Genomic DNA, 25,446 nt, shown 5'->3' with positions numbered 1-25,446 from the left:
TTTAGCATCACACTTACACAAAGTATTAGACAATTATCAAAATTCTAATTTGGATTCAACACTTCATAACTCCCAGAAGAAATATTTCATAGGCCAGGGTAAAAAAAATAATAAAACTACATATTTTCATTTAAGGGTCCTAAAATCATAAATGTATGTTTTTGTATTTAAACCCGCACATGAACCATGAGGCCAATATCTTAAATATCCCAACGTAAATTTTGCTAGTGGCTTCATGTCAGGAAACAGACGTGCATATTCAGAATTGTGCCACTATTAGCACGCTACTTTGTCAGAGAAGAGCCGAATGAGATTATGAAATGACGGAACTTCTGAAGTCACGGGGTCCTTTTTATCCACACAAGAAAAATGTTTGATGTCCTGCAAAACAAGTGTGTCACATTCCAACCAATACATCATGTTGTGAGCAGAATGAGAATGTCACTAGATTTGAGGACGTGGTCGAACCAGAGGTGGCTGCCCAGATTCAAGCCCTCCACCTGAGTAGTGCTGGCTCGATGCTGTCACCCCAGAGCCACGTGGCCACGTTAACATATTAACAGTCCACAGGCGAGCCATCAGGATAGTCAGTGCTACTGTGGTCATACAACCAAAATTATGGACCATGTAGTAAACCACTGTCGTCTTATACAAAATCTTTCACAACCATTATAATGCATTGATTTATTTTGGGTTAGGTCAAGATGTTAACTACCTCGCCTGGTATACAGGTCATGGGTTCGACCCCGACGCCTGTATATTTGGAGTTTGCATGTCTCTCTTCCTGTGGTCGCGTGGACTTTTCTCTCCACATTTAGAAACGTGTTTAGATTATATGGCTATACATTTCCACGTGATACTCCACTTCGTTGCGCTATCATTTGTGGCCAGGTTGCTTCTGAAAAAGAGCTGTGTAGCTGTGCGGCTTACCTGGTAAAATAAAAAAGGTTTAGTTTAGTAATTTAGTGTAAAAATGTGTCATAAACCCTCCTCCACCCAACAGCCAAGGTTTCACCTGAATAAAACGTGCCTATTTGATAACACTGGGTCAACAAAAAAAGTCATTTTTTTCCAGCCTGGACCTTTGCAGCTGTTTTAGACTAATTTCAGGGTGCTGATTCCAAATCTGATCTCAGATTTGCTCTGTCACATCTCATTTTTATGCTATCGGCATACCCCATTTTCATTGAATTTACCCGAAATTAACTCGGTCACTTATGATTGCAAGTTGTTGCGAGTCAGTGACTGCTTTAGTGTTAAAATATGGTGCTGTATTTTTAGGATAGTGTTTATAATATAATTTTATGTAGATAACGACATTTAATTAATATTTTTCTTCTGCAGTTTTTATTGAAAATGCAATATTTGATATCTCAAAAACCTGATGTGATAGACAAAAACTAATGCCAGATTTGGAATCAGCGCCCCAAAATTACCTTAAACCCGTTGGAATACCTTATGCCAGAAAAAGTGTGTTGACCAGTGTTATTTATTCAGCAGTAATACATTTGGCACATTTGTTGGAGCACCTTTTCAAACACGACCTTCTGAAAATCCAGACGCCCAGCTTTTTAAGTAATTGACTATACCGTATATAGCATTACATCCAAAGTTAAATGCATTGAAAAGAAGTGAAATATAGACATCAACATGTATTGCGCAGTTTATTATGTACAATGAAAAACCTGCAGGTGTTCAGAACATTTTACATAGAATTACTCCATCCACCAACTATCTTTCTGAATAAGGCCAATTTAACACAAATGTGAATTTAAAAAATGCTGTACTATTTGTATGTTATGATTGAAGCACTTGTCCGCTGTGTACAAATATAGATTTAAAAAAACTACCAGTTTTCACTCTACTTGTATACAACTTTAACATTCTTCTGTAAACGTTTGAACAGAAGTTAGAAATGTAACGATTCACTCACTCTTAAGATGCTATGAACAGGCCATCAAGGGTTAAAATCCAGTTCGTAACTTTTCTGCTCTTGTAGTTAATGTGTAATCTATAGAAGTAAAAAAACTTGTGAATCTAAGGGGATTAAAAAAACGACATAAAAGAATCTGAAACCAATTATTACATGCACAATTCGATGCACGTCTTGAATAAGAATAGACTTTAATGAATCAATGAATCGCTACACCCTTCCTACACATATTCACGTTATACAAATAAAACACTAGTGTTAATACGTTTAGGCAAACACAAATTACATGTCAAAGATATTATCACTACTGCCGAGTAAAAAATGCTCACTTTCTGTTATTGTACATGAAACCAAAGATCACAGCAATGACAAATACATTTTGACATGTGTTCAAATAAGTGTTCAGCAGTAGTTTTTTAATGTATGCAACATTTCATTGGGTGGCATAGCATTATGCATTCATCCATACAAAATAACACATTCATGCGGAGGGAACTGGTAGGAACGTTGGGCTGCTCGGTCAATGGCCAGGGTCAACGGCGGCGTGGTGTATTCCGCAAATATGTGAGGGCGGGCACAAGCCGGCGTGAGTATGTTAAACGTTGAGTTTTATAAGGACACCACGGGGTGATCAGCCCCTCCCCACCCAGCCCCACCCTCCATACCCAGCCCCTCCCCACCCTCCCCTCCCATTTTTGGATGCACGACGGACGGACACAATAATCCCCTGTGGGCTGGTGGAACCAGGTGCTTCCTACCAGTATAACCCACAAGATTTAGATTCTGTACATTACATATACCTAGTCGTGGCTTTTGATATCCTGTGTGCATTTCTCAAATACACGCAGACTAAATAAAAACATGCTGCTCTACTGATCCTTTGAGTAGGGGACACAATACAAATTTTACATTCATTATTTAAATCTGGCTTCGTAAACACTGGTGTCGCAGGCTGGACCATTAACATCATGACTACAATCATGATCATGAGTATGATGTTAAAACTGCTTCGTGTTTAGTTTGTTGTCCTTCCCCCACACCTCCGATGAGCAGTTGGCAAGGTACGTTGGCAAAGAAATTCAATATACATACGTACCATTTCCAAAGCGACCCAATACAAAAGTGGATCATCTCTCTTCAGTCCACCGAGAATTTCTGCAAGCCCACGAGTCCGCTTTTTAAAAAGATAATGACGAGCTCTACAAACATGGACACATAGGGTTTGGCTAACTTAAAAACTATTCAAGCAAAATTAGACAATATGGGAGTATGCCTCATTTCCAGGTACAATGTATAAATCTCCATGATTTTAGGTTGTAACAACACATGGTGAAACCTGAATACGCATTCGAGAACCATGCCGTAACTGCAAAAAACGTAATCTGTAACATTTCATGTGTGCTATGTGCCAGACTGATTCTAAGTCTGATTTCCATCTCGGGGGGGGGGGGGGGGGAATAACTCTTTTTTTTGTAAGAGCACTGGTGAACGGACACCTGCTCCTTGTGCCAACCCCAGAAGCAATTGGGACACAAGTGAGACTGCAACATCTCTTGCCTCGCTCACTGAACCGTGTTCATTAACTAAACTGAAAAAACAAAAACTTATTTTACACACAGCTATTTTTGTTAACCTACCTCTACATTACAATTCATGGTAAAGTAAAAAAAACGTTGCTTCATGACCACCACTATCCTACCTTGCCTCGATCCCTACTTAGTCATGGTGCGATGCAAATTCCAAAAGAGAGAAGTGAACGTGCAGATGGGGCCAGGCAAAGTCCCAAAACTGGAGCTCAGGTTAGAGCTAATCAGGTTTACTAGAGTGGGTTCATGGTTGGACTAGCGTACGATTCGTTGGTGTGGGATTTGCAAAGTTTGGGCCTTTTACCTTTTGACCAGCAACTCCGATTAACGTGGTTGACTACGTATGGTGCGAAAGAAGTTCAATATACATACATAAAACACTCTAAAGAGGTCTCCCTTGGCTATAGAAGGGAGACGTAGGGAGTGGATGGTATGTGTGGACAGAGGAGAGGTGTAGGAGGGTATGACACATTAATGAAAGTAGGTGAGACCGTGTGATTCGTGGGAACAAAACGTGGCCAAGCTCAGCAAGATTCTAGAAGTTTCGTGTCTCAACATGACAAAATACTTTCAATTTACTTTAAGGCAGGGCATTATAGTGCTCTAGAGATATCACTCATGATGTGTTTAATTGGAATTCAGTGATGTTACAATGTTGCTCGAGTGCAACACATAATTAACTTGTTTTGTTACTTCCAAGTAATTTTTTTCTTCTTAACAAAGTTTCAAAGTTGTGTTGGACAGTGAGGAACAAACTGTAATAATTAATTTGACCTTACTCCCACAAAAATCACGGGATTAAAAAAACAATTATTTGCTTAATTTGAGCCTTCACATTTTGTCCTGTTACATTAATGTATAATTTTAATGGTAATAATTTATTCTTATAAGCAATGCATGTATGAATGCATCAGAAGTAAACTCATTTGAATAGCCTAATTTTTACGTAACAAATGCATGTTCATAATTAAAAATGTTTTCACAAGTACAATTTAATTGCGTGCAAGACTAGTTTTTTATTCATATGTCACATATAATTAAGGGACTCCTGCAGCTACCAGAGGTGCTACATTCACCACAAACTTAAAAAAGAAATAATTGACTCTCAAATCAAACCGTGACCCATAATCGTGACAATTCACAGTGGGACGCGGGTGGAAATCCGTACAGGCCACACGCCTGCAAGGCCACGGTGCCTACAAGACGAGTGGCACTCGTTAGTCGGTTCGCGCGCCTTCCTTCGTCAGCTCTTAACGATTGGTTTCACTGAACCGTGACCATAGCCACTGCGCCGGTAGAAGCGCCGGAGTGGGAAGCGGCCGGCGATGCGCTGCTGCTGCCGCCACCGCCGCCGCCTCCACCTGTGGCCGAATGTGCGGCACCCCCACCGCCCGCTCCACCTCCGCCGCCTGCCGTCGCAGCGGAGGCCGCCGCCGCCGACGACGGGTCCACCTTGCTGATGTGCGTGACGAAGCGCAGGCGGAGCTGCAGCGCGGGCCGCAGCGTGCAGATGATTTTCTCCACCTGCACCGGCGCAGCAGGACGGCGCAACGGTCAGTCGGCGGCTCGCACGTGCGCACCCCGCACGTTGGGTCGTGCGGGTTACGGGCCTTGCGGCGTTCGGTCCCGAGATTAAGTCGAGTAACACACCCACCTTCCGTCATGCGATACAGAACTCGCATGATGGATGCGTGTACACGTTGAACTTCTTTCGCCCCGTACGAAGCTAACCGTGCTAATTGGAGGTGGGAAATTATTATGATGATGATATAGAGCATGTCTTGTGATGCCGACCGCATGTGATATGGTGTAAACTTTATATCATACAATGCTAACTTTAGTCACAATGAGCTGTTACCAGGATATTAAGAGCTGATGTTATTGCAATACAAGCTGCATAAGTATGTAATGATTCACACCCGCAGAAATGTGATTAATTGTCATTACTAAAGTCTCAATTCAATAATTGTGTTTTTTTAATTGTATCATCTTGTTTGCGTTATCGTAGTTCATGTCTCATTTGCACAAGTTTTTTTCCTTCCGTGAATATACATTTATTAGCCTTTTGCCAGTCCAAGGACGGGTGTATTGCAGTAAATCTGTAACTTGCAAGCGAAAAGCAGACTGCGACGTGATATTCATTGCATCAATTCGTGTGCAATTTGTAAGGGCACGGTGACAGAGTTATTTCATTTTAAGGTTATAATTCCTTGTTCATCAGGACGTTCTTTTTACTTCTATGTCTCAGTAGCGTTACGGAGATCGCGTGACGTGAGGGTTCTGCCTTTGTAGTGAGGGTTGTGAGTTGACGCCGAGGAGGGGGGAGGAGGAGGCGCCTCGGCCCCCCCATGTGGAGTGACGTCAGCCCACTAGTTATTATGAATGGGGGGGGGGGGTGTCCATTTGGAGGACATCACTTTATAATGATTATTTATTAATGAAGGGGACTGTTCAATGTGGAGTGACGTCACCTGCTCATGATTATTAATGAGGGAGGCTGGTCGATGTGGGGTGACGTCACGAGCATTAAGGACAAACATTCCTGGGTGATTATAGTAGGTAAAGTAGTTCATTCTCGCTCACAGAATGCGATGCACGCATTGCGAGTAAGAATTACATTTCATGGACGATTCCAGGCATTGTAAAACGACTAATACCACACCAAACCTTTCTTAAGCAGTTCAAAAGAAGCCGCCTGTATAGCGTTACACCTTCCACTCGCCTACATGCATACCCGTGTTCTCATGGATCTACAGAGTCGAGTATTTGTACCTTTACGAGTAAAAGCGGAGTTTTACAGTATTCACACGAGTCCTCGTGCGTTTTACCAAGACAGCAATGCACGCCGGTTTTCCTTTTGGAACCACTCACCGAGTCTTTTACACTGTCGCCGGTAAACATGTACTTGACATGGTAGAGGAAGTCGCAGATGGGGTCCATGTGACCCATGTGTTTACAGTTTTGGTCGACCGCTTGCAGCATCTCGTAAAACTCCACCGCAATCTGGCACGGGATGCGTAGAGGGAAAAGGGAACAACCAAAAAAAGCGCACTTCTAAATGTACCCAGAGAACAGTTTTCCATGGCATGAAATGTGCACACACACTCAAAATGTTTTTGCAATTGGATAATTTGTTTAACTCAGTGTTATATTCTGAATGCCAGTGTGTCAAGCCAAAAGTAAAGTTGTCCTCTTACTCACACAAGCATTGGGATAGTGCTGATCTCTGTTGATGGCTCTAAGCCAGTGGTGGAAATTCCTTATTCCTCTGGCATGGTCCAGTATATAGGACAGCCATTTAATTTCAGTGGTTACTCGAATTGTCAATTCCAAGGGTTGACTGAGAGAGCTGACTCCCATTGGGATTGAACTCGCAGATTCTGATTATGAGCAGAGCGATCTAACCTCTGCAGCACCCATGAGAGATTGAAAATAAAAAAAATCCTGATTTAAATGCATCGCTTGTACTGATCTTTACAAATTGTACCAGAAAATAATTCTCCTATAATTCACGATCTGCACTTGTGTCTCGGTAGCAGCAATGATGCTGTGCCCTTTGCCAATATCCCCAAATAATAAACCATAGTAATGTCTTTATAGGTATATATTATACATTTGCATGCTGTAGTCATTAAGCAATGAAAAGTGGTTCTCTCCTACCAATGTACATCTGGCCTTATCTTGTATTTTGTAAGAACCATTTCCTTGTATTTCAATGCACATGGGCTTCAACAGGTGAGGCTTGCACTTTCAAGTAATTTAAAAAGCTCTTAATGTGAAATGCCAAACTGTATCATGCAGTACATTTAGGCAATTGCCATGTTTGTTACCAGGCAGCAGCGAGAATCGAACCTTCAACTCGAACATGGTGGCATTGGGTGGATCACGCAAATGTTGAATTTATCATTTATTTCTATTCGAACATGCACCGTTGATTTGAATAAAAGTTGTTTGATAAATTAATGATGGATAAAAAATAATTTTATATTTTGTTGAATAATGCATTTAAGATATATTTGTTGTAAATTGACAAAAAAAAATCTACTCTTGAAGGATTTAATCTAATAACAAAGATTGAAGCTAAAGCTATACAAAAAAACCACGTAAATCATCATCATATGGCACCAGGGGTGGCCATTAAATGGAAACAATTCTGCATTGGAAAGTAGAAAACTACTCATCCTATTAAAATGGATTACTTCTAAGTTAATCTTCCTATTTTTTACAGGACACCCACCCAGTGAGACTAATAAGCCTTCCTCCAGGCTGTAAAGCAGCCATGAGATACTCTTAGTTCTTTCGGTAAAGTCACGTAGGTAAAAAATGAAATTAAAATTAATAAAAAATAAAACATTAAAATCACGACGTTTCGGAGGCAACACAAGTCTCCGTCATCAGGTGGGACCGTCACAGCCAGATTTGCTGCATCAAGATGCATCAAGATGCAGCAAATCTGACATCAAGATGCAGCAAATCTGGCTGTGACGGTCCCACCTGATGACGGAGACTTGTGTTGCCTCCGAAACGTCGTGATTTTATTGTTTATTTTTTTATTAATTTTAATTTCATTTTTTATCTACGTGACTTTACCGAAAGAACTAAGAGTATGAATCCTTGCAGTCACGAAAGCTTCAAATCTACAGCCAGGAGATGGCAGAACATGGCAGGACAGCCAGTCGGTTCATGAACTAATCTGTGGGAACTCTTGAGTAGAATCCTCGCACGTAAAAATGGGTTTTCTAGATACTCCAGTTTCCTCCCACGTGAAAAGCCAATCATCCACAGAAGCATTTGGCCAGTTATCCCAATTTAGGAACACACCTGAAGATATTTTTAAAGATTCTAGAGGGGCTTTCCTGGAGAATTAATACATGTATTTGTAATGTATGTCTGCAGAACTTCTTTCGCACCGTATGTAGCCAACCGTGCTAATCGTAGGTTTGTGAAATTCAAGGAATATGCCGCCTACAAAAATAAATGCTCTTTAATTTTTGTAAAGCAATATCGATTCATGGCAATTGAGTAAAATTAAAGCTGCTAATTCATCTCTCTCACTCATGACATAACAAAAGTGCTTGCTCCCACCATGCACTTTTTAATTATTTTTCTGATCAAAGAAGTTTAAAACTTACGTAGACCAACCCAGGAAATACAGAGCCCAAGTGTATGATAACAATAAAACCTTTTTCAAAGAATCGGACGCCGTCACGCTCTCTTAGGTAAATTAAAGTAAGATGACAATCGGCCTATGGGAATTCCACCAATGTCTCTTGGCCACTCGTAGACAAGTACCAACACACATTGGCTTGAACACCACCCGGTCCTCACCATGCAAGATAGGCAACATCCTCTGAAAGTGTTGCCTAAATTGGCATTGTTGTAGAGCTGTGGCTGTGTGCTCATGAATTAAATTATCTCTGCTTACCTCCAGCATGCAACGTGTTCGCTCCTGGAGGAAACGCAAGAGGAATGGCCCAACCAGGTGGTAAACGTAGAGCAGTTGCACCTCGGTTTTCACCAGCGGTTTCACCACCTCCTTCAGAAACCTGCCACAGTCCATATTCCACCACCGCAAATGTCTTACTCAGGTCACCACTATTGCCCCCTTGCAGCTGCCTAACGGCAAATGTATAATAAAGCCACTCACGCTCGCAAGTAATTTCCCAGGTGCCACCGGCTGCTGTTAAAAAAGGAAGAGCATAATTGGCTGTATGACGTTCGGGATAACTGCCTTTCGCACGTAAATGGATGTCTGATGCTAGACAGCAGGTATGTTATTATGGAGCGTTATTATGGGCCAGATATAGCACTTTGCAAGATGGGTGCTACAGAAGGGCATTAAAAAGGCACTAATGGGGAAATGGATGGATACTGGGAAAGGCTTTAAAAAAAAAAGGGAAATTCGACAGAAATGTAATTATTGCCACCAGGATTGTAAGAAATGTTAATAATGTATTCTTTTGAAATTGGACTCAAAATGTGCGACTCGGTTATAGTTTAATCTTCCAGCTTTTCGTTAATTAAAAGTGAAACGTAATGCGATGGGAGTGTCAAAATGAATAGCATTTGCAGATGTAAAGATTATACATAAATTTTGAATTAAAGTTAAAGTGGACATACAGTAGATTGGATGCAAACACATATTACAAGATAAACAATGAATCCCAAAGCAACATGACACATACATACACAAATCAACATAACCTATGAAACATGCAGGCTAAACAAATGGCTCAGTGATCACCTATGAGCAGCATGGCGCAGAGGGAATGGCATACGTAGCTTCACACTTTGCCATATCTTACAACCCAGGGTCATTTTCATAAGGTTACTCATTTAAGACTGAGTTTACCTAGGGTGAACAGACTGTTGGGACATACGTATGAAGGCCGGCACGACACACGAGGGGGTGAGTGGCCAGCACCACACTGCTCGGTTACCTTTGTCTCCCTAGTGCTGTTTTACACACCGCACCCCAATACTCATTTAAGGCTGAGTCGACCTGGGGGAGGGAACGGTTAAAATATTCGTCGCAGATAATTGCTGTGAGCAGGAATTGAACTCAGGTTGCTGGGTTCATAGTGCGATGCGCTAACCACTACACTACCATTGTCAATATATTTAGCCTCCTGGTTACACCAGCCCACAGGGGATTATTGTGTCCGTCGTGCAGGGAGGGGCTGGGTGGGGAGGGGAGGGGCTGAGTGGGGAGGGTGGGGCTGGGTGGGGCTGGATGGGGAGGGGAGGGTGGGGCTGGGTGGGGAGGGGAGGGTGGGGAGGGGCTGGGTGGGGAGGGAGAGGCTGGTCACCCCATGGTGCCCTGAAAAACTCAACGTTTAACCTACTCACGCCGGCTTGTGCCCGCCCTCACAGTCGGGCATATTTGCGGAATACACCACGCCGCCGTTGACCCTGGCCATTGACCGAGCAACCCAACGTTCCTACCAGCTCCCTCCGCAGGAATGTGTTCCTTTAACAAACCGTATATATTACATGCAAACACGTGCAAATACACGTTCACTAACAAAAAGACACGTGCACGGCTCGGCAGGCAAATGACGGACCTGGGTATGAGCGTAAGCTGCCCAATGCTGGAGTGGTGCCACACGGCATGCGCCAGGGCCAGCACGTAGCTGCAGTACATCTCGCCGTAGGCCTGGTGGCAGGACGTGAAGTCAAACAGCTGGAACGGGAAGCCGACCCACTCGGACTCGTGCGCCAGGAGGGGGCTGTTCATCACCCCGACCACGCGGTCATTCAGCACCATCCAGTACGGCTCCTGCACACCGTCACGTCGGGGGGAAGGTGGCGGTGGTGTCGAGATTTGAACTGCCTCGCCCGGTATGCAGGAGGTCGTGGGTTTGATTCTGACTCCCTACACCTGTATATCTGGAGTTTGCATGTCTCTTTCCCGTGGTTGTGTGGATTTTTCTCTGGGTCCTCCGGTTTTCCCCTCCACATTTAGAAACATACGTTGAGAGTATTTGGCTGCTATAACTTTCCACATGATATGCCACTTCATTGAGCTATCATTTGTGGCCAGGTCACTTCTGAAAAAGAGCTATATAGCTCAGTGGGCCTTACCTGGTAAACTACAAAATAGTAAAAAAGTATTAGCCTAACTCGGACTAAAGGTCCTAACACAAGCCCCAAAAAGAAAGGCATTGACATGGCCTTGCGGTAGTTTGCTGCTTGTTGGAGAGGTTCGCGGTTGGAATCCAGGAGCCACCCTGCAGCTGTCTTAACCGTATTACGTGCCGTCTGTTTTTCAGTGCACGTTGAAAGATCCCGCACATCCGATTAGCACTGTTGGCTACGTACGGTGCAAAAGAAGTTAAAAATAAACACGTACATACATCCTCTGACGGTATTCGCAAGTATAGGCCATTGCGTGTTGGCGTCGTGAGCCAAATAAAAAAAAAATCGAATGCCCGTGAATTACTCAATTGGGATTATTCATGGCAATCATCACCCAACTGGCAGACTAATGCCCCAGGTCACTTTTGGAAATTTAGACTATCCTCGTCTGTTAAGATCTCACCTGGTTATACACAAAAAAAAGATTTCACAGTCCGGCCAGTTGATGCTGTGGTTATAGCGCACTTGACTTTCCATCGGAAGGCTGCGAGTTTAAAACCTGGTCAGAGGTTAAAGCGAGTCCCCATTTGTATTTCCGGGGGGAAACAAAATGTGTACCACTTTGTGGAAAGTGAACAAGAGTTATGCTGCCAGGTATTGGATCTCAAGACCTTTAGATTGTTAGGCATAAAGAAGAGCCACCCAGCCATAAACACAATTTGTAATATCTTGCAAAATGTAATGTTTTCGAGCACAGCTAAGGTATTCACCCTTGGTCAAATGGCTGAAAGACTAAGACCCAGTTGGCCAAAATAGCATCTTTTTATCTTCTTGGTTCTTTCGGTAAAGTCACGTAGAAGGGAAGTAATAAAATAATAAAAATAAAGCATAATAAATAATTCTCACGACAGTTTCGGCCACAACGCAAGCAGCCGTCCTCAGGTGAAACCAGGTCTGTCGAGGCGACAGCGTCTGAAGGCGACAGCGTCTGAAAAACCAGGTCTGTCGAGGCGACAGCGTCTGAAGGTGACAGCGTCTGAATTCGACAGACCTGGTTTCACCTGAGGACGGCTGCTTGCGTTGTGGCCGAAACGTCGTGAGAATTATTTTATTATGTTTTATTTTTATTATTTTATTACTTCCCTTCTACGTGACTTTACCGAAAGAACCAAGACGATGAATCCCTGCAGTCACGAAAGCTTTAAATCAAAGCATCTTTTTAGTTTGCTCAACCTGTTAAATATTGCACAAGAATCCAAAACTATTCAGTCTACTCTATGCAACTGTATGTCAACGTCAAACCGTGTATGACCCTGCGTTATACCCAACACACTCCGTACGCCCCAAACGAACCGGCAAAGCTGTGATGACGAGGCCAATGGCATTCATCCACGCTGTGATGTTTTCCCTGGGCACCAACGGCTGGCTGCACACAGCACGCCAACAACAATGTGTCTTCAATAACAGCAAACCATCCGTAAATTGTACATATAGAATAAAACAAATCCTCAGAGTTGTTGTGGATGTTGTGTGGCTGTAATGATTTTGGCTTTTAAACCATCTAGGACCATAACCCCATGGTTGGGTAACTCGGGGAGCTAATGCCCTCGTAACACCACTGACGGGCTTGTGTTCAAATCCAAGTTTCAGCAATCTTGTGGTTAAACCAAGTACCCAAGTGGTAGTGACAAAAGAGGCTCAACCAAGTCACCATTTCCTGCATTAAATAAATTCACCATTTAATTATATTTTTCATATATTCTTTATAGAGTTTAAGTTATAGCGAATTAGAGCAGTAACTCTATTGTGTATGCTCGAGTTATATTAAAATGTATGTGTTAAAAGTACTGCATGCTTATTACTCATAAAACTTAGTCCCTTGGCTTCTCTCTCATCATCCACAAGAATTGTAAGTTGGGAGGAGGGGTCAAGAGGCTATTGTTCAGACCCCACCATCTGCAATAGCTGCGGTAGCTACATATGCACCAGACAATCTCACTAACCACCAGCCTCCCGGCATGTTTCAAACTTTTACAAAGCATCTCAAGATGCGATCGCATCAACGAATCCGAACGCTGTTCATCGAATAACTCGGCAGCTCGGCGGAGCTGGCTCGGCGCCCCCGACGCGCACGTGGGTTCCTCCCTCCGGGCCAAGAGGCCTGGCCCACCGGCCACCTCCGCCGCCCCTGCTAGTGACCCACCTCTTGAGCACGACATTGACGAGGGCGTTGCCCACGTCCTTGGCCGGGACCGGCGAGAGCCATGAGTTCCACGCAGGTGACGTGCAGCGCATGCGCAGCAGGGTTCGGAAACTCGTTGAAGCGCCAGTCGCAGTTCGGGAACGGGCCCGGGGATTTGCCGGCCATCGGTGCGGCGCGTGGTTAAAGAGGTGCACCTTGTACGCGAGTTTGACAACTGCCTGTTCAAGCATTCTGAAGAACGCACTGTGACAATGGGTAACTCGGAGGGTTCTAACTTGTTTATAAACTTAACTCAAAGTGTGATCTTACTGATACAAGTGTGCAACGGTGCTCCTCACTGATGGGGGGCTCTGAAATAATGGTGGATATTCCACATTCCTATGGGAGACCAATTACACTACATAAAACCTGTTGTAGATTAGTCAATAAGAGGTACTCATTTTGACAACCCCAAAGGGACGAGTTGACCCCAAATCACGGTTTGAACTTGCGGATTACAATCACAGGTTAAGCATTGCACAGTGCCACCTAGCTATTTAATACATTTATAAATGACCTCGATGCTTCAGAAAAACTAAATATGCCTATGGGAGCTAGACAAATAAAAATCAGACAAGACTAAGGATTTGCATTTCTAGGGTGCTTAAATGCCTTAGCAACTGAATAGACCTTACATTGCATCTCATCTGTACCATTCCAATGCCCCCCTGCAGTCTACTCAAGCAGGGACCCCCCCCCCCCCCAGTCACAGCTGTCCGTGCGCCACAAGGTAAATGCAAAATTAGAGAGTGCTGCGGTGCCGAGATGTTAACTACCTTGCCTGGTATACCGGAGGTTGTGGGTTCAATCCCCACCCTGACACCTGCTGCATATTTGGAGTTTGCATGTCCTCCCTGTGGTCGCGTGGATTTTTCTCCGGGTCCTCCGGTTTTTCCCTTCACATTTAAAATCAACATGCGTTTACAGTATTTGACTGTAATACATTTCCACACGATAAGCCACTTTGGTGGGCTATCGTTTGTGGCCAGGTCGCTTCTGACAAAGAGAGCTATATATAGCTCAGTGGGCCGTACATGCTTAAATAAAACAAAAGTTTAGTTTAAGTTTAGTTTATCAGCTTTGCAAGTGGCATTTTTACGCCAGTGAAGGGAAACACAATTTATTTCCATAAGATCCCACTACGGGCGGCAAGGATATTGTCTACGAGCCGCGCCATGAGCTTGCAGTAGTAGGAGTCATCGGGCGTCCACGATCCCTCCCGACGGGAGTTGAGGTACATCTCGCTCAGGCACCAGCCCTGCGGGCGGTTATCCTTCTGCGAGCCGAGCACCGTCTGCACCAGCTTGCGCTTCAGGCTCGGCTGCTCCCGCAGCTTGCGCTCGTAGTAGTGGAAGGTGTTGTAGAGGTACGTGATGGGACGATCTGTGGGATCGAGAGCCAAGGGCACACACTGGTCAGCGTGCAAGCAAAAACAATGTATGGGGCATGCACAATAAACCATTTATTGTTGAAAGGAAGACACGACGCAAACATCTATCTGGTACTGTGTTGCTTAGATATAGAATATTAAAGCAATATGTATCCATGGCAACGTGGCAGTTGATATGTACATCAGTAGATAGAAACCAGCCAAAAAATTGCAAAGAAGGATCCCCTTTAAAAATAATGTTGGTAGTCAGCGAGGCTTTGCCGGATAATGGCTAGTATCATTATCTGGCTGCAGGGCTCAACAGGAGCACTCAACTCACAGGAGGATTTGAGTTCAAATAAAGGTCGCCCAGTCAGTAATTTATCCGGGGGTTGATAATATACGTACCAATTTGATAAAAACAAGTACCACAATGTGAAAATTTCACCACTGGCTCTAAACGACCAATGGAGGCGAACAGTGGCCAATGCTCATTTGAGCGGAGGGACAATTTGTCATCATTATTAATACTATTGCTTATCTACAAGCCCTAAAATCCCCTCCGCTTCAGCTGGAAACCCGTGTCACCGTGAAACTTGTAGAGGCCGCCAAGGTGGTCGAGAAGCGTCTCGAGGGACTTTGCGACGGGCGGCAGCTCCAGGAAGCGGTGGATGACGATGTCGAAGACGGGGAGAAACCGCAGGCAAACGTTGCCAAAGTAGATGGGCAGGTACTGTGGCTGCATAGCCACGGGTGGGTTCACCTGCTCTGCCAGGCCTTCGAAGTACAGCTTTTCTGGGTATTTCTAGAACCGCACGGTGAGAGGTGAAAGAGGGCGCCGTGTGAGCCTAGGGGTTGCCATCGTTATCACACGGCAGCAGTACGAATTATGAGACACGCATTTGAATTATTTGGATAAAAAAAAATTCTCCAAAAATATACTGTCAGCAGCATCACACCCAGTTAGCCTCGTATCCCCAGTACTCGGGTTTATGCACCAAACTAGCAACTCGTGTTATGGATGATTCAACCTACGGGAGGACCCAATAACAGGGTCGGATACCACTTGGCACCGATATTATCCACGGTCTGGATCGAACGCAACTATTGGATTTGTAGCGCGGTGCACAAACCGTAAACCCACTAATAAAAAGTCCCGCCAAGCCCCATCAAAACGCACAAACGCCACCTTGTGGTAGCTCATGTGCTTGGCGTGCCAGTCGTTCTGGAGCCAGTGCTCAGGCGAGTTCTCCTTGACGAAGTCGTTGACGCGATTACGGAAGTCGCTGGGCTTGAGCAGCAGGAGCTGGATGATGAAGAAGCACACCTGTGCCTCGTTCCCCTCGTGGCAGCGCAGCGCCTGTGTCGGTTGGTGAGAGGAAGCGGTCGTTTTATTGGCGGATCGGCCATGGTCGTTGATAAAAAGTAAGATGCCGCGAATGAACTGGTTACCATTATCTGGCATAAATAATAACTATAAATAACAACCATTCCCTTGCCATCGACTGAGTTTTTCTTAGATCACCTGAAGGCTCCAATGTATAGTCCAAGTACCTAAGACTTCTTCTTGGTTCTTTCGGTAAAGTCACGTAGAAGGAAATAATAAAAATAAAACATAATTAAATAATGTTGTATTTACTTTATTTTATTATTTCCTTCTACGTGACTTTACCGAAAGAACCAAGAAGATGAATCCCTGCAGTCACGAAAGCTTTAAATCGATACCTAAGACTTACAAATAGCTGCAGCGAACCAGCCAATGTCAGCGCGAATAAACCTGCATCATCTGCATACTCCGAGATGTTTATATTTTGGTTAGTCATGCCATTATAAAACACTATTGATGTCACTACCACACGACTCCTATATGTTTCAGTAACATCACTGGACTCTATAGACTATATTCTAAAATTATCTTGCTTATTGATAAAGCTTCATACTTGTCAGAGATCCTGGGACACAAAACCTAGAGGACACACCTACATGACAACAGCCACTCATAATTAATAATAATAGTTCAATTTGTAACGCGCGCAAATTTGCAGACGTAGTGGCCGCAACTCAGAGGCGCGGAGCCAAGCTTAGAGTCGCTCGAAAGCATGATTGTAGAGGTGAGTTTTTAAGTCTCTCTTGAAGGAGGCGATTGAGGTGATGCTGCGAATGTGCAGAGGGATATCGTTCCAGACTGTTAGGGCTGCCACCGAGAAGCGGCGCATAGACATGACCATCCTGGATCTTGATATTAAGAGGAGGTCGTGAGTCGCGCTGCGCAGGCATATGCCGTGTGCTGAGCTGCAAGTTGTCAATAATGAAGAAAAAATAATTGGATTGTGTATTCCTTTAAACGGTCACTCAAGTGTGATAGGGTGTGCCCATCACCGGCCCTCTTGAGCTCTTACCAGGCAGAGGACGAGGCGGTCAAGGGTGACAATGTTGTACTTCCACACCATGTCGTTGAGGATCTCGATCCAACGGTTGACCTGCTGCCCGCCCACGGACGTGGAGAACTCGTAGACAAGGAAGTCTGCGAACATTCGCACGTGAGCGGCGAGGGCACGCGCTCCGATCCTCTCCAGCACCCTGCCCGTACGACAACACCAACAACAAGAACGACGCTGTCAGCAATAGGCACCGTGCACCACAAAGTAGCAATGACATTCTCACGGTTGGTTGCACAGACGTTTAAGGTAAGTGGAATCGTAAATGCTCTGATTAAAAGTTAACCTGAGATTATTGAACACACCCCCCTCCCCAATTAGACAGCTTGCCTCGTCCAAAAGATGCAAATAGATTTAGCTATGTAAACATAGACATGCAGACAGGAGGAACATGAATTCATATTCTTTGGGTCTTTCTGTAAAGGAATGTTTCACCGAACAATGGGCATTTTACAAGTGACTTTTATTTCAGAAAAAAAAAACCCTTTACTAGTTTTTACTTTTCTCAATCCCATCAGCAAAGCAAGGTCAATTAACGAACGTTTCCGTGTTGCTGGATGTTCTAAGCAAGAGCTAAGACAGCCTGGGGGGACGCACAACCGAGGCGCGCGTCAACAAAACGGAAGCCGTGTGCTTGTGAATCGAGTCTTCCCCCCTCTTTGCGCACGGGTGACTCAGAGGGGGCACCCAAACAGGGCGAGCGCATTGCTCACTTGTACGTGACCAGGCGGATGTGGTCCGACTCCAGAAGCATCTTCCAGAGGAGGCAGAGGAAGAGCGGGGAGGAGCCGGGCGCCGTGAAGTGGTTGACGAGATCGTTCTCACTCGTCATGGCCTTCCACTTGCGGTACTCCTCCTCCACGTTCTTCTTGAGATTCACGCGGTTCTCCTGCGGCACCGAGTTCTGCTTGAAGAATGCCTGTGGGAGGGCACGGACACAAATTACACAAGATCATTCCCCCGACGGGGAGCACGGGGGCGGCGCCGTGGTGAAGGCGCAGGGCTCGCGATCGGAAGGTTGCTCCCGTTAAAACTGCCGGTCAGAAGGTTGGGTGGGGGGAAAACCCAGTCCATTATTCGCATAGAATCGCTGATCTTCTTGGTTCTTTCGGTAAAGCCACGTAGAAGGGAAGTAATAAAATAATAAAAATAAAACATAATAAAATGTTTTATTATTATTATTTTATATTTTATAATAAAAATAAAACATAATAAAATATGTTTAATTTTTATTATTTTATTACTTCCCTTCTATGTGACTTTACCGAAAGAACCAAGAAGATGAATCCCTGCAGTCACGAAAGCTTTAAATTAGAATCACTGACTTTTGAGTGGCTAATCTGTAAACAGCAGGAAGACACAATGACATTGTTAAAATCATGTCGTACAGGTCATACATAATTGTTATTTAAATTGCTGACAGCGACTGCTTTTTGTGTTTAGTTTGTTCATACCCCCGCACCTCCCGTTTAGCATGGCTGGCTTCATACGGTGTGAAAGAAGTTCAACATACACACTTACAAATGTATGAATGTAAGTCGGGTCAAAGTGCCTCATTACTCAACTCCATTAGTGGCCCTAAGCCAGCAGTGGGATGTTCTACGCAGCAGCAATTATTGCCATACAAATGTAACATTTCAACCAGCGGATCGGGACCCCATTTTCAGCACAAGGGTCCTGCAATGGCACATTTGGCTAATTAATTGTCAAGGAGCATTTACCATGCGGGAGCAAAACCACACATATGAGTTGCACGCATACAGGTTCATGAATCTACTCGATATACAACCATTACATGGGTACTTAGCAGCACAGGTGGACTTGGGAAATGCACCAGGTATTGCCTCCTAAGCACAGGATTATTGGTTTACGTCACGATGAGTGAACTTGTTGAACTGGAGAGGAAAGCAATGGTGATGACCTGGAGGGGAGGAGGGAAGCAGCTGAGTGTGTGTGATGCCCAGTTGTGTGGCGTCAGGGTCATAATGGCCTGTAGAATGTCCTTGCACCAGGTCCCAGACACAGACTCTGAACTTGAGAGGATGTGTTTCTCTGGAGGGAAACAACATCAGAATTTGCACTTCAATTAAATGAAAATTAACTCATTCGGTACATTTTATTACCATGTCAATTGCAAAAGGCCTGCCTCTGAATGTTGTTTCGATGGTGATACATTTTCAACACCATGACAATGCTTGACCGGTTCCTTCCAACTTTGTAGTTATCAACAAAATTAGCCGTACCTCCCAAACTTTTTCTCAATATTTACTCCTGTCGTTCTTTGTATTGTTTGTTGTTGTAACTTGCTGACCCGCCCACCCCTACTGGACATCTGTGAAAAAGAGTTCCATAGCCCATCGGATTCCTCCGGTATAAAGATTCTGATTTTGATTTCCAATAAAAATACACTGAAGAAATGCTATTCCATTGCCTTCATCAGATAACACTGAATATATATCATATATATTCTCATATGGTGTAAGCTATTATTAGCTTTCTTGCTTTATCATCTTTGACAAATTTAAACTTTGCAGTTTGTCCTTTGTTGCAAAGTTTGATTAAATTTCATAAGCAAAAATGAAGTGCAAACAACTAATTTGCAATGCATTTTATATAGTTGCTTGATCTTTGACAGCAAAAATAAATATTTTACACATTTGTAAAATATTTACTTATTTTAGTATCAACAATTACAAAATAAACACTGCTATTCAATAAGAAATCCTTATTTAAGTGAATATTCTACCTGGCTATTGGCTGTTCCTCGGATAACATCTATGAGAGAAATGTTTTTTGAAAAACGAAAACAATCCCTTCAATGCACATGAAAAGGACCGTCCACTGCTGACCGCTACAACCAAACGTAACCATAGTTTCAGTCTCACCTATTGAGCATATTGTACAGCAATATCATATTTGTTAATCATTTACAATGTTGAGTCCATGTGGTTGTAATCAGTTTAAAATCTCACATCGAATACAACATAAAAGCACTAACAATGCTAATAATGACAGAAATCGAATTATATTGTAACGTGCTAAGCAGAGGGCTTAAAGTAAAAAATGTAAGAGGCCAGCAAATGGAAAAGTAAATGAAGGTTGGATCATGATGACAGTAACAATAGCAGATTACGTTTTCTAAAAACCACGGATTCTAAGAAATGGCCTGAAGGAGTTAAATACTAAGCAGTCATGATACCAGCAGTCATGATACCAAGAGAGATGAAGGAAGTTTCAGCGGCCAACCCATGCAAGGAAAGAAAGAGCACAAATTAAACTATTTTATGTATTTTACCAGGTGAGGCCCACTGAGCTCCATAGCCCTTTTTCAGAAGCAACCAGGCCACAAATGAAAGCTCAACAAAGTGGCTTACCATTGTAGAAATTCATAGCAGCCAAATAATCTAAAAGCATGTTTCTAAATGTGGAGGGAAAAACCGGAGAAAACTCCACGCGACTACGGGGAAAACAAGCAAACTCCAAATGAATATAATGGTGTACAGGGTTGGGATCAAACCCATAACCTCCTGTATACCAGGCGAGGTAGTTAACATCTCACCACCGCAGCTGTATACAGTAAAAATATAAGTGGTGTCTGCCAAGCTGGTCGACTGCCGTCCATGCAAGCCCTCCAATGACATTGAGTGCGTGCAAATGTGGAGGCGAGTGCTTCGGCGGTGGTACCCGTCACGTGCGTGGCTCTCGCAAGAGTCAGGATGAGAGCTCTGTTCAACTCCTCCGACTCGGTGGAGAGCAGCTGCTTGGGGTCGTTGAGGAATCGCGACAGCTGAGGCTGCACCTCGGAGCTGCCCAGCCCTGATATGAGACGTAGCGCTGTGCTCTCAACGCTGCCGTCAGGCACAAGTACAGCAGAACGGGAGAAGCGATAAGAGAGCTCAACACACCAAACCGCTCGAATACGAACACAAATTCAAGCTCTTAGGTTTTTTTCGGTAAAGTCACGTAGTTAAAAAATAATGTAAATAAAATAATAAATGAAAATAAATCAATTAAATCACGTTTCGGAGGCAACGCAAGCTTCCTTCATCAGGTGTAGCCAGTTATTTTGCTGTGCCTTTTTACACCTGATGAAGGAAGCTTGTGTTGCCTCCGAAACGTCGTGATGTAATTGATTTATTTTAATTTATTATTATTTCATTTTTATTATTTCTTACCTACGTGACTTTACCGAAAAAACCTAAGAGTTTGAATCCTTGCAATCACGAAAGCTTCAAATCTAGAACAAATTCAAGCACCATTTAGCCGAGCCTTGGCAGAGGATGCCTGTAATGCAGTGTTTGGATTAATCGAGGTGAGAATTGTGGATAATGTTGATGGATCATGAAAAGACCTGCAATAGAAAATCGTATCGTACCAGAGATGCAGCTGGTTCTGGTTGGTCTGCGGCACGGCTGCGAGCGAGTGCAGGTGGCTGAGCAGCTGCACACGGTAGTGCGGCTGGATGTGGTGCATGCGATAGCTGAACATCTCCAGCAGCGTGTGCAGGATGCCCCAGGCGTGTGATTTGAACACATTGGGCAGCAGCTGGCCTGTCCCACAGTAAGGCATTGGTCCACATCAATGACAACGCGGATGATAGCACCCCTTACGCGGTCTACTCTGTTTAATAAGAAATCACGACGAATGTTATCAACCCGGCAAACGAGCATCAATCATCGATCTCCTGTTCTCCAGAGCATAAACACAATGACAACATCAGTATCATAGGACTTCTGTTAATGATTTGACTTATCACATAATTTGGACGATAAATGTCACGCACATTTTTGTGTGTGTAAGCTAGAGTCAAATATAAAGACAGCCAATGCCAGTGATGCCATCGTAAACCATCATTGCTTGCTTCCTTCTGCCAGATCCAACATAGTTGTGCAGCCCAATCCCTAAACACAATAACACGTGGTCAAAGACTCAGATCTGGCAAGAGCTTACTGATGAAGCCTTTGATGCCCAGAGACTCGATCTCCATGTAGACCAGCAAGCGGCTGTAGGTCTCCACGAGGGCCGGAGCCAGAGCGATGGTGGACTTGGCGTGCGCGAGCTTGATGACACGGGTGGCGATGCTGTGGATCAAGCTGCGACAGCGATGGGTACCAGCAAGAGACAACCCCAAAACTAATCAAACCGTTGTTCAGTTTGTAGATACCAAGCACATGACGATTCACAAATTAAGTATGCTCCCAATGTATGCATTGATTTGTGCAATTAATCATTGATTATTTACAATGTATGTGAATAATACGTAAACATCTCCTTAGAGGTGATAAACAATACAGAACATGAAAGTCAGCAAATACACAAGAGACGCCATGAAAATGAGATCAGCAAGGCATTACGGTCCATCTGTGGAAAGCACTTTACGTGCAATGAGCACGACCTTATGATGTATTCTCGTAAAGGAGCATAAACCATCACGTGGATTCCGGTCATCCTCGCTGCAGCGGTATTTTGGCTAACCATTGAACAAAGACGGTCACTGCATTGCGAGCTTTCAGAAGCGCTTCCGCGGCTGTCTGGAACGCTCTTCTTTCCGATATTAGGAAGCAACCGGGAAATACGCACTTTTAAATATATACAAAAAACTCATTTATTTATAACTGCTTTTTGTATTTAGTTTGTTGTGCTTCCCCCACACCTCCAATGAGCACGGTTGGCTATGTACGGTGTGAAAGAAGTTCAACGTACACACACATACATATTTGGTCGGCAATAAAACGTGGCCGTGAGTCGAGTGGAAAGGTTACGAGAGCGGGAAGCAGGGGGGGGTTAGGTCACACCTCATCTTGGCGTGGACGGTGAGCGAGTCGAGCAGGTTCATAGGCAGTGGCGACGTGGAGCCCGACGCAATGCAGCTCGTGCCGGGCAGCGGGATCGTGGACTTGCCATTGCCGTAGATGGTCTCCACCAGCACGCCCATGGGCAGCGGGAAGTACTCCGAGTTGGTGGAGAAGGCGTTGCACAGCAGAGCGATCTTGTAATCGGTCATCGTCAGTGTCTTGTTGCGCAGGCTCTGCTGCAGGAAACTGTGGTGTGCACGTGTAAAATACTCAGCTCTTTATACAGCACAAGGTCGATTTTCTCATTGTATAGGATTTTCGAGTTTATGTTTACGAGTATTAATGTGATGGTGTTTTGAGTGGCAAATTTGTGGCAGGAAGGTGCCACGTATTTAAGCAAAACTAAAATTGAGTTTACTTGACTGTCACTGTCCAGCGATGGGGAGATTTTTTTTTTTTAAACTAGAATCTATTAACAAAGCTACATTGAATGAGTGACTTGAAGCCTTGCTCGACTGCACCAGCCATAGCATTTTTAATTAGGTGCATTACTGCACTTTGTCCCTCGACTGGCACGCCACTCATTGTGATTAGCACGGTGCAAAGGCATTACCAATGGGATGTCATACATAGGTCATTATTAATGCTGCATGTCTGTGCTTTCTTCCAAATTAAAATTAGCCCTTACTCGACCTTACGACAAAGCTGAACGTGCATATTCGCAAACTATGATCGATTTGGAAGAATCCTGACCATGGGTGGAGGGTGGAGCTAACCAGCAAAAAATTAACCCGTAAAAACAAAGTTTTTCACTATAAATCCTTTATATGCGTGTTCAATGGGCCACAAGCTAGCCTAAATTGGTCTTTGAAACGGGCGGCTAGAGTCCTCTCGTCCTCTGGCTTGAGATGGCTGCCACCTATGGGTCAGATGATTGCCTGCCACCATTAAGCAATTGGTAATTAAATATAAAAAAAAATTACCTAAAAAGTGTAAAATTTTTGAAAAAAAATTTCACGAAAAGAAATTGTCACGCACAACGAGTCTGTGTGCAAATTGTCAGCTCCATTGGATCATGGGAAGTGGGTTAAAAAACGACCAAAAGATTTGCACAGTCGTAAGCGCGCAAGCAAGTGAACTTAATATAAAGCATTTAAAAAGGGCCGGGGGTGGAGGTTTGCTATAAAGGGCATGGGCCAGGCACATACATTAGCCACACCAGACATGCCCCTTGTTGCGCAACTGCTCGCTCAGATGCGGATAAAGCAGTTGCAGGCGACTCATTTGTGCGACTACGAGAGCCATTTGTTCGCGCAAACGGATCGCCCGGATGCGGACCCCAGCCTTGAAATCTAAGGAGAACTCCAAGAATAGCGGAGGCGGTGTTCCCGATCCAGCTTCCGTGGGTGTCTGGCTCGCGGAGCGATCGTGGGGAATTCAGGGCGATGGCAGTGCCCTTACTCGTGGTGCAGCTTGAGGGAGTGAGGGATGGGGATCTGCAGCTTGGAGTTGTCGCTTTGCGCTTTCTTGTTGAGGTGAATCCAGATGCAGGTCATGGCAAAGGCGTGCGTCGACTGGGGCTTGCTGATGTCCGGCACTGGTATGCACTGCACAGGGCAACACTGCCTTTCACAAATTGAATGACGTAACAACTACATTTCAAACATTGATTTTCACCGTATCATTTCAGGCACTGTGATGAACACGTGTAATCCAGTAACATGGATGAAAGGCTGATGGACAACACAGATTTCATTACCAGAACTGCTGGTGTGCAAGTTGGTCAGAATACAGGAGGCAATACAGCAAGTAGGTTCATGACCTGCATGTGCAAACTTTTAAGTTTAACTACTTTCCTTTTACTCCCTTTAATTCTGGTTTCCTCTGACAGGGAAAAATACAGACTCGTCGAACATTAACTAAAATCTTCCTGAAAAAAGAAAGTCTTGAGACTCAGCGAGCTTTCCAGGTACACAGTTATGGGAAACGAGGCATGATGTTGCACACACACACTTGTAATCAAGCACTCTGGCACCAACGGCAGGTAGATCATGCAAAGTTGTGAAACTCCCAAACGTACTGGGTTGCAAGAGAGCAGTGCGAGTAGATAGCAGTACAAAGAGTGGGTTCCTAACCCAACTGTGTGTACATCAAGTGTCATCCCCCGAACGTGAGGGTTTATACACTTGCCTTCAACATGGACAGCACTCAACAAAGAATTTGGCCAAACTTCCCAAAAGCAGATTCATTCAGAAAAAATTATCTCTCGGAACTTGGCGAGTCTTTCGTGGATGAATGGGACACGAATATGAGACGACTACCAAAAGCAAGGCAATTTCAGCAGCAGGACCCCACCTCCTTCTCAGGGTACAGGAGATCGAAGAGCTTCATGACGGGGAGGAAGTCGGCAAGAGCGTTCTTCTGGATGCTGCCCGAGATGAACTGCAGAAGCACCCACATGAGGTGGTCCCTGCCCTTGATCAAACCACGGCCAGCCAACTACAC

General features: G+C 44.2%; 1 protein-coding gene across 1 annotated transcript in view; it reads right to left on the bottom strand.

The window, feature by feature from the left end:
- Window positions 1-4,068: 4,068 nt before the first annotated feature.
- The window catches only part of MED23 (mediator complex subunit 23), a 37,281-nt gene continuing 15,903 nt past the window's right edge, over window positions 4,069-25,446 (bottom strand). The window contains 19 exon segments of the mRNA XM_061568935.1: window positions 4,069-5,043; window positions 6,391-6,522; window positions 8,945-9,065; window positions 10,584-10,798; window positions 12,451-12,523; window positions 13,301-13,350; window positions 13,352-13,467; window positions 14,498-14,722; window positions 15,297-15,513; window positions 15,898-16,068; window positions 17,108-17,288; window positions 17,860-18,065; window positions 19,068-19,198; window positions 20,831-20,994; window positions 21,522-21,696; window positions 22,097-22,239; window positions 22,942-23,187; window positions 24,403-24,548; window positions 25,297-25,440. Coding sequence (XP_061424919.1) covers window positions 4,783-5,043; window positions 6,391-6,522; window positions 8,945-9,065; window positions 10,584-10,798; window positions 12,451-12,523; window positions 13,301-13,350; window positions 13,352-13,467; window positions 14,498-14,722; window positions 15,297-15,513; window positions 15,898-16,068; window positions 17,108-17,288; window positions 17,860-18,065; window positions 19,068-19,198; window positions 20,831-20,994; window positions 21,522-21,696; window positions 22,097-22,239; window positions 22,942-23,187; window positions 24,403-24,548; window positions 25,297-25,440 — 3,117 coding nt within the window. The 3' untranslated portion in view covers window positions 4,069-4,782.

This window comes from Lethenteron reissneri, chromosome 42, assembly GCF_015708825.2.
Source record: "Lethenteron reissneri isolate LAM-NWPU_2019-01 chromosome 42, ASM1570882v1, whole genome shotgun sequence".
Classification (NCBI taxonomy): Eukaryota; Metazoa; Chordata; class Hyperoartia; order Petromyzontiformes; family Petromyzontidae; genus Lethenteron; species Lethenteron reissneri.
This window is presented reverse-complemented; position numbering and strand designations above follow the sequence as displayed.